The following is a 9,512-nucleotide window of genomic DNA, read 5'->3' as shown; positions in this document are numbered from 1 at the left end:
CTTCATTTATACTTCACCATACGACAGTGTTGTACAGTGAAGTATACGTTAAAGGGCAAGAACACTTTGGTAGAGGTTTGGGTTGTGTAGTTACCTTGCCATGATGTAACTCCAAAGTTGGGCGAGGTGTGAAAAATTGTTGATTATTGATTAGAAATTGATAATTCAAAATATGAATGGTGAAACAGCTCTCAAAGTCACTCTTTTAGCCCGTAAACAAACACAAACAAAGCTGATTCTGACAATATAGAATATCACCAAACCCAGTACTGTTTTCTTTTTTATAAAACAAATTCAACTTCCTGTTGATTTTGCTATTTTTATTAGGAAGAAAACCCGGACTGGATCCATGGATCCGGATATTCAAATAGTAAAATGAACAGGAAGTTGACATTTTTATAATAAAAAAAAACAAGCTGATTCTAACAATATAGAACGTCACAAAACCCAGTACTTTGTTTGTGTTCGTTTACGGGCTAAAAGAGTGTCTTTAAGAGCTGTTTCACCGTACAATGTAAGTCAATGAGGAGCATATTTTGAATGATCAATTTCTAATCAATGCGGCAATTATTGTTGATGTCTTGTCCACCTTTGGAGTTACATCATGGCAAATGAACCACACAACCAAACCTCTACCAAAGTGTTCTTTCCCCCGTAAGCATAACCATTGTTCCTACTACAAGCCATGAGGCAGTATCGTACGACAACCAAACTTAACACCACTAACACACTGTATTCATTCCCAAAATGAGCAAACATCCAATCCACCGGAGACCCTCCATCATCAGTACAAAGGCTTGGTCCCTTTTCTGCTCAGGGATTTATTTACAACCTCCTGGCTTTGCTTTGGCTCTGACATTTCTTCTCCAACCGGAGGCCATAGGAAGCACACCTCCTCACACAGGTCAGGTCGAAGGTCAGGTGTGTGTGTGCGTGTGTGTGTGTGTGTGTGTGTGTGTGGGTGGGTCAGGCTCACGCTCACGTCAGGTCGTGCCCAAAGCCCTCTGAATCCATGGGACGTCGCTCGACACTGGCATGGGAACGACCACTGTGCTTTAAACTGGTCCGATCAATGGATGGATCTATCGATCCGCCTGGCGATTTGGAGGCAACACTCCAGGAAGCCCTGCTGCAGCACAGCAAGCGGTCAGCGCGCTTCCGGTGACAACGTGACGACTGACACAAACACAAATAAAAACAAAAATTGCTGACTGGTAAAGAGGAGAAAGAGGGCAGACAGAGACAGAGAGAGAGAGTTCTCAAACCTTTTCACGTAAAGGACCCCCAAAGTAATATGTATTTTGGATGCGGACCCCCATCTGAAAATGTGTTGTGCGAGGGACCCCCCACACAAGATTGAAAAAAAGAAATATTTGAAATTTGTCACATTTGTAAGATTTCTTTTTTTTTTAAGCAGATGAGCTTGTAGATCGGCTATTTTCAAATAGCGGAAGTATATCATTTAGATAGGGGTTAAAGTAGTTAAAACAAAATGTAGAAATAAAAAAAGAAGTGCTTGTCTTTCAGTGGCACTGGTTTCAGCGTCCTACTGTACTGTACGTACAGTAATCCCAACACCACTTAAAACGCCATACGGTCCCTCAGGGCTTTATGCTAGTAGTGTCTTTTCTGTCTTCTGTTATCATGGGGAAAAAAGCTTTCACAGGAAAATAGCCGATTGACAAGCTTTACAACACGTCACAGCGCGTGGCAGTCCCACCGATGTTGTGACAGTCCCACCAATGTCGTGACAGTCCCACCGATGTCGTGACAGTCCCACCGATGTCGTGACAGTCCCACCAATGTCGTGACAGTCCCACCGATGTCGTGACAGTCCCACCAATGTCATGACAGTCCCACCGACGTTGTGCCCCCTCCGTCAGGGCTGCCGGTTCCCCTCCTAGGGCTGCCGGTTGCCCCCGGCCCCAGGGCTGCCGGTTGCCCCTGCCCCCAGGGCTGCCGGTTGCCCCCACCCCCAGGGCTGCCAGTTGCCCCCTCCCCCAGGGCTGCCGGTTGCCCCCAGGGCTGCCGGTTGCCCCCTCAGGGCTGCCGGTTGCCACCTCCCCCGTACATCAGCGGTATGACGAAGACAGAGATGTCGTCTCCAGAGCCCAGCCGGTCGTTGGTGATCCTCCAGCCTCGGTCCCTCAGCACGCCGCGCGCCCTCATCACCAGGTCCTGGGCCGCCATGGTGTACCTGGTGAGAGGAGAGAGAAGCAGTTATAGCTCCATGGTGTACCTGGTGAGAGGAGAGAGAAGCAGTTATAGCTCCATGGTGTACCTGGTGAGAGGAGAGAGAAGCAGTTATAGCTCCATGGTGTACCTGGTAGAGTTCTCAACGGGCCTGAAAATTAAGGCCCGGCCCTAACTGGGCCCGAACAATTTCCATACTTTTAGGCCCGAAAAACCCGAAAAGGTGTCATTATTATTATGGGCTTATACGCATCCAAAAAGCTTTGAACTGAGCAGATTGGACCTTCCGTTCCAGAGATAATGGCCAAAACATCTTGAAAACGGCCACTTTCGCAGATTTCCGATCGCCGATTTTCGATTGAGTTTTGGCCACTGTCTATTTTTAACAAGAAGAAAACCCGGACTGGATCGGCGGTTCCGGATCCGGATCTTCAAATAGTAAAATCAGCAGGAAGTTGTCATTTTTATTAAAAATATAAACAGTACTGGGTTTGGTGATGTTCTAGATTGTCTGAATCAGCTTTGATTGTGTTCGTTTATGTGCTAAAAGAGTGACTTTGACAGCTGTCTCACAGTACAATTGAAGGTCAATGAGGAGCATATTAGTATTTAAAATTATCAATTTCAAATCAATGGAGCAATTGTGGTCTTGCCCTTTAAGTACATTTTGATGCCAATACCTTTGTACTTTTACTCAAGTACATTTTGAATTCCGGACTTTTACTTCCGGACTTTACCCACCACTGGTGTACAGTAAACTACAGTAAGTACAGTACAGACCTGTGGAGGTCGTCGGGGTCGCAGTTTGCCAGGAAGCTGGTGACACACTCCGCCACTTCCTGGTTGGACAGAACGTCCCATAGGCCGTCCGTCCCCATCACCAGGACATCGTCTGCTCCGTGTTCGTAGTCCGTCAGGTTGTACACTCTCACCTGGAGGACACACAGTAATATATCGTCTCTGTCGGGTGGAAACCCTTTTAAAGTCCAAAACTGATACTTTTCAGCTTGTAGATCTGCAAATCTTTAAATGTAAATATTTTTTAAAGCAAACATTTTTAACTCCAATATTTGCTTCTGGGGATTATAGCAAGTATAAAAAATAAAATTAAAAAACTGTTAGGATTTAGAAGACATTTGTAGAATCCCCCAGAAGCAAATATTTGAGTCAGAAACGTTCACTTAAAAAATATATATAGTCAAATATTTGCAGAGATTTTCACGATATTTTTTTTTTTGGCAGATCTACAAGCTCAATGCACTATGAGCTTGTAGATCTGCTACTTTTACTTCTTCCAGCGCTGGTCTCACCTGTGCTGTAGTACTTTATTATTATTACATTTATTATTATTATTATTATTATTATTATTATTATTAATGACCTCAGGGCAGCAGGACAGGAAGGGCTTGATGTAGATGTTGGAGTCGTGGACTTTGAGGTCGTGGTCTCCGAGACCCCGCGTCACCCCGATGGTCGCCAGCACCCGTGCCTGAAAATAATGATAATAAATAAAATCTAAAATCAGACAAAGGAGCACCCTTTCCTTCATCACTTTGTCGAGTAGAAAATTGTTTTTGAGTAAATATTTTGGAGAAACTAAAATAAACCATGAAACGCGTGCGCGCGCGCGTGTGTGTGTGTGTGTGTGTGTGTTCCATACAGTGCAGTGGTGTGTTCCATACAGTGCAGTGGTGTGTTCCATACAGTGCAGTGGTGTGTTCCATACAGTGCAGTGGTGTGTTCTAAGTTTTTCGGAGGGTATACGATAATTATTCCCTGCACGACATGCGCGATACACTATCACGTTTTCAATGGAAGAAATGGTTATTAGACTGTATACGCTTTTTCCCCATAAAAATATACGGTGTATACAGCGTAACACGGTAGAACACACCACTGATACAGTGGTATGTATCACACACACTTCAGAGAAAGAGTATTCACCCGATCCCTGCCTGGGCAGAAAGGCAGTGACACAGCACGCACACACGCACGCACGCACTCACGTACAGTACGCACACGCACACAGACACACACACAGACACACACACACACACACACACACACACACACACACACACACACACACACACACACACACACACACACACACACACACACACACACACATTGACTCACCTTCTTCCCTTCACCGTATATCAGGGGAAACTTTAGATCCTCATCTTCAATGGTCTTATAAGCCCTGGGTGGTACACAGAGGGTTAATACATGAAACACACACAGACACACACGGCCTCACACATCCATCGCACACGTGTTTGATGGCTCTCTGTGAACACGTCAACATGGAATATTGTGGGAAAATAATGTGTGAATTAGTGTGTAGAGAGAGAGAGAGACAGAGACAGAGACCGACACAGACAGACAGACAGACAGACAGACAGACAGACAGACAGACAGACAGACAGACGTTAAATGCAGACTGACCAGCCGTCCATGGTAAAGTCTCGGTACAGCATCCTCTTGCCCACCTCCTTCCTCTGCACCCTCCTGGGGAACTCCAGGTGAGTGAACTCATTTCCCAACAGGTGAGGCTGCATGTAGCCCTGCAGACACACACACACACACACACACACACACACACACACACACACACACACACACACACACACACACACACACACACACACACACACACACACACACACACACACACACACACACACACACACACACACACACAAGATTTGCAACCCACCAGATTTTTTGGTTTTGTTTATTAAGTAAAAGTTTACCGCGATGTAATAATGCTCTGTTACAAGTCCAGAATAAAACATTTACTTGAGTAAAAGTACAAAAGTATTGGTATCAAAATGTACTTAAAGTACTGTCGTGGAATTCTGGATCAATCAGCAAAACAGAGTCTCCTTTGCGTCTCCTACCGGAGAGACCGCCGGTCATTAAATGATTAGCTTAGGAATTCGACAAAAACTCCTTTTTTTTTTTTGGGTGAACTACTCCTTTAACACATTGGGTGCCAGAATTGTATAATAACAGAATACATTCGGTGCCGGGAATCTCACCGTTAAGCTCCATTGTGCTGTTTAAAGCTGAAGACTCCATGACGAGCAATCCATGAAAAAAAAAGCATGCCTCCATTTTACCCGATGGTCCTGGCTAACGGCTGGAACGATAACATCTCTCACGCGAGTAACAATGGCGGAGCGATCGTCGATGCAAAATGAGTTGTTTTCCCCAACGTAAAAAGTTTCTGAGTTATAGGCGTTTTAGAGAAGGAAATAGACCGGAAGCGGATGGGGAGCCATGTTTTTGACACGATGATCCATCTGGCCCTTCCTTCTCAGAATCGCCTAGGGTGATCCCAGAGCTGCTCTAGCCCCTCCCGCATGGAAATAAACGGGGAAAAAAACGTATATATACGTTTTTTAGGAAAGTTGACACTCCACGGGTGTATTTGCAAAACCGTATTAATACGGTTTTGGCACTCAATGTGTTAACTCTTTCAGTTCATAAAGTACTCCCCCAGTGCCAGCAATTTGCGGTTTTTTTTATTTTTAAATTTTGTAATTTTTCATTCAAATAAATGATCTGATTGGGTTTTTAAACCCATAATACAGTTCTACCAGTAGAGAGCAACAAATCGACACATTGATGATCTCGCTGGCTCACTCGCCCCCTCCCAAACAGGCTCACGTCATATCCGGTCATAACCGGATGTTGACATTTTTGACAATCGTTGATCGGGCTAAATTACGATGTGATACACGACTACGATGACTGATCGTCACCCAGACCAAAGAGAGTAGACGTGGACCTCTCCGTTTGTTTTTTATACCGTGTGAAAAACCGTGACTTTCCCTATTCTGGCCGAAAATGATCGCGGGAAAGAAATGAGAACCGGAAACGGAATCTGCGTCATGAAACCGGAACCCAATGAGTCTGAAGGAGTCAGGAAGCGAAAGTGATCATGAAAAATAAACAGCATAGCGCGACCACAGTCAAAAGTAAAAACTCTGGATTTCTCGTGCTGGCACTGAGGGTACTCGGGAAAAACTCGGGATATCTCGGGGCGTGGCACTGAGAGAGTTAAGTAAAACATTTGAGTACTTTTTCCACCACTGTTTATTTCTGAAAACAACAAAAATGATGGAGCTTGTTGCACAAAAACCAACATTTCACCCACTGTTTTACACCTGTCAGTGTGACCATAAAGTTGATGGTTAGCACTGTGTGTATGTGTTTTTAACGATCTGTCGTTCTCACCAGGAACTGGAGTCGCTGTCGTTCCGACTCGGGCGTGAACTCTGCAGACACAGGAATGATGTCGCTGTTCCTGATGATGATCGCCCTGGAGAGGAGAGTACGCACACACAAAAACACACACAATTCCCTTCAACATGCTATTTTTATTAGGACAAAAACCCGGACTGGCTCCGTGGATCCGGAACTTCAAATAGTCAAATCAAAAGGAAGTTAACAATTTTATAACAAAAAAGAAAACAATACTGGGTTTTGTGATGTTCTCTATACAGTCAGAATCAGCTTTGTTTGTGTTTGTTTATGGGCTAAAAGAGAGACTTTGAGAGCTGTTTCTCCGAACAATGTAAGTCAATGAGGAGCATATTTTAAATGATCAATTTCTAATCAATAGAGCAATTATTTTTGATTTCTAGTCCACCTTTGGAGTGACACCATGGCAATGTGACTACACAACCCAAACCTCTACCAAAGTGTTCTTGCCCTTTAAATCAGACGCACGCACACACGCACGCACGCACGCACGCACACACACACACACACACACACACACACACACACCTGCTGTCTCCTGCGTTCCCCACATAGAGCTTCCCCAGCAGGTAGACAACAGTCAGAGCGGTGCAGCCTCCAGTGATGTTGTATATCTGCTTCTCTCTCTCTATCTGGGCATCCTGGGAGACAGGGAGAGAGAGAGAGGAGGAGACAGGGAGACAAAGAGAGACAGGAGGGGGACAGGGAGACACAGAGAGACAGGAGGGGGACAGGGAGAGTGAAAGAAGGAGAAATACATTCATCAAATGCTGTCAGAATTACTAGCTAGCTTTGCGTTGTGTGAGCAGCACATTCATGGCGATCCGCCTCGGCTCAATGACTCACACAGCAGATAAGAGTAGCCAAGGGTAGATGGATCCTTCTGATCCATCTACCTTGATCTAATCCTGTGAAAGCTATTGAGTCAAGGTGAATCGCTGATTGCTGATCGATCTAGCGACAGACAGACAGACAGACAGACAGACAGACAGACAGACAGACAGACAGACAGACAGACAGACAGACAGACAGACAGACAGACAGACAGACAGACAGACAGACAGACAGACAGACAGACAGACTGACAGACAGATAGATAGATACATATTTATATTTCGCCTCTGTCGGGTGGAAACCTCATGATGTCCAAAACTGTTACTTTTCAGGATTCAAATTCAAAAGTAGCAAAAGTAGCAGATCTACAAGCTCAAAGCACATGCGTCGCTTCGCACCGCATTTCGAGCTTGCAGATCTGCTACTTTTGATGCTTTTGCGTGATGCTGTAGTATGATCAAGTACGGCGTTAATAAAAAAAAAAAGTTATTATATGGAGATAAGAGGTTTCTGTCCGACAGCAACGACATACAGAACATACAGTACAAGACAAGACAGATCAATCAGACATACAGATAAAGTTGATAAAGATGAGATGATGATCAGAACCATAGGAACAGTTCTGGTCAGATGTTCAGTAAAACAGAAGGATGGCACCTTCCGCCACATGATGGCAGCACCTTCCTCCACATGGTGGCTAAACAGGCGCTAGTGGGTCATGAATAATGCAGTGGATGATGTCCTGGGGGGAGTCGGTTTACACCCCCATGGTCCTTTGTCTCTTTATCTTGTTATATCTTTGCCATCAGGGGTCTTCAACAGGGGGTCTGGGATCCCTAAACCAAGGGTTCCCAAACTTTTCAGTCCGCGACCCTCCCCCAAAATAATCATATTTGAGCTTGTAGATCTGCTATTTTTGAAAAAATATATTGTGAAAATGTGTGCAAATCTTTGAATATATACATTTTTAACTCAGATCTTTGCTTCTAGTGGGGGTCCCTGGAACACAATATTTTGAAATGGGGGTCCGCGGCCAAATACATATCATTTTGGGTGGTGCTTGACATGAAAAAGATGAACCATTATAGCAAAATGTTTTCAACAAAAAGAAACTGTAAGGATTAAAAATATAAATATATATTTGCTAAAAAAATAATAATTTCAAAAACATTATTGCAGATCTACAAGCTCGTATATCTGTTATTTTTGTTAGCCCAAAGTATAAAATAATGGTTATGCTAAAAAAATATATCTAAAATAACACAGTATGCGTTCCCGGATTGAATGGGTTAAACTCAAAAGACTAAAGGACGCGCTTTCGATCAAAAATCACAACGGAACGACATGCGCAGGGGACGATCGGTTGATGATTTCATTGTAGATTTATAAGCAGCCTATTAGCCTACTATTGACCGTACCACAATATGGCTTGGAAACAGATGGCATTGAACATGAACTTGGATTTTGGATCTGTGATGCTTCCGAGAGGGCCGTGGCGTGAGTAACAACGGAAAATGATGAATGAAATGCTGCGCTGATGTAAATTGTTAGAAAAACGGACGATAACACTCCCTCCCTATCTCTCTCTCTCCCTCTCTCTCCCTCTCTCTCCCTACCTCCCCCCCCTCTCTCTCTCGAAAGCAATTGAATGGACTTTGCTAGTGTGTTGAAAAGCTGGTCGTTTTTTTTTTTTTTTTTTTTTTTTAACTCGTTTTTTTAGCGGGTTGCGGGATGGGCCGGGTCTTTAATTTATATATTGTTTTGAGGGCCAGGTTGGGGTCCTTCAAACTTTTTCGTGCCTCGAACCCCCATAATGATATGTATTTATCCCAGAAGAGAAGATTTGTGTTAAAAAAATCTAAATTATTCAACATTTTTCAAACACTTTCAACATTTTTCTAAAAAACAGATGTACAAGCTTGTAGTGACGTGCTGAGAGCTTGTAGATTTGCTATTTTTCAGAAACAGTGTTCTCAACTTCTGTTGCTGGATTATATATATATATATATATATATATATATATATATATATATATATATATATATATGAAAATCGAAAATTACACAGATGCTTTCCCGGTTTTGATGGGTTAACCAGACATTTCAGAAGTCTCTCTCTCTCTCTCTCTCTCTCTCTCTCATATTGATTCCCAGCCCATCAGATAAACATCAACCTAAAGTATACTACATTAGTTCCATTGATGGAAGCCGGAA

General features: G+C 43.6%; 1 protein-coding gene across 1 annotated transcript in view; it reads right to left on the bottom strand.

Moving 5' to 3' along the window:
* Positions 1–2,040: 2,040 nt before the first annotated feature.
* LOC308079641 (protein phosphatase 1H-like) overlaps positions 2,041–9,512 on the bottom strand; it is a gene marked incomplete at its 3' end in the record, with an annotated part of 22,509 nt that continues 15,037 nt past the window's right edge. The window contains exons 4-10 of the mRNA XM_080421191.1: positions 6,994–7,106; positions 6,439–6,523; positions 4,642–4,760; positions 4,333–4,396; positions 3,575–3,682; positions 2,974–3,125; positions 2,041–2,197 (exon numbers count right to left, since the gene is read on the bottom strand). Of these exons, the coding sequence (XP_080277317.1) occupies positions 2,041–2,197; positions 2,974–3,125; positions 3,575–3,682; positions 4,333–4,396; positions 4,642–4,760; positions 6,439–6,523; positions 6,994–7,106 (798 nt within the window). The remainder of the gene's footprint in view (positions 2,198–2,973; positions 3,126–3,574; positions 3,683–4,332; positions 4,397–4,641; positions 4,761–6,438; positions 6,524–6,993; positions 7,107–9,512) is intronic.

Source organism: Gymnoscopelus braueri (assembly GCF_963280865.1).
Source record: "Gymnoscopelus braueri genome assembly, chromosome: 23".
Taxonomy (NCBI): domain Eukaryota; kingdom Metazoa; phylum Chordata; class Actinopteri; order Myctophiformes; family Myctophidae; genus Gymnoscopelus; species Gymnoscopelus braueri.
Note: the sequence above shows the minus strand (reverse complement) of the source record. Positions and strands in the feature narration are given on the sequence as shown.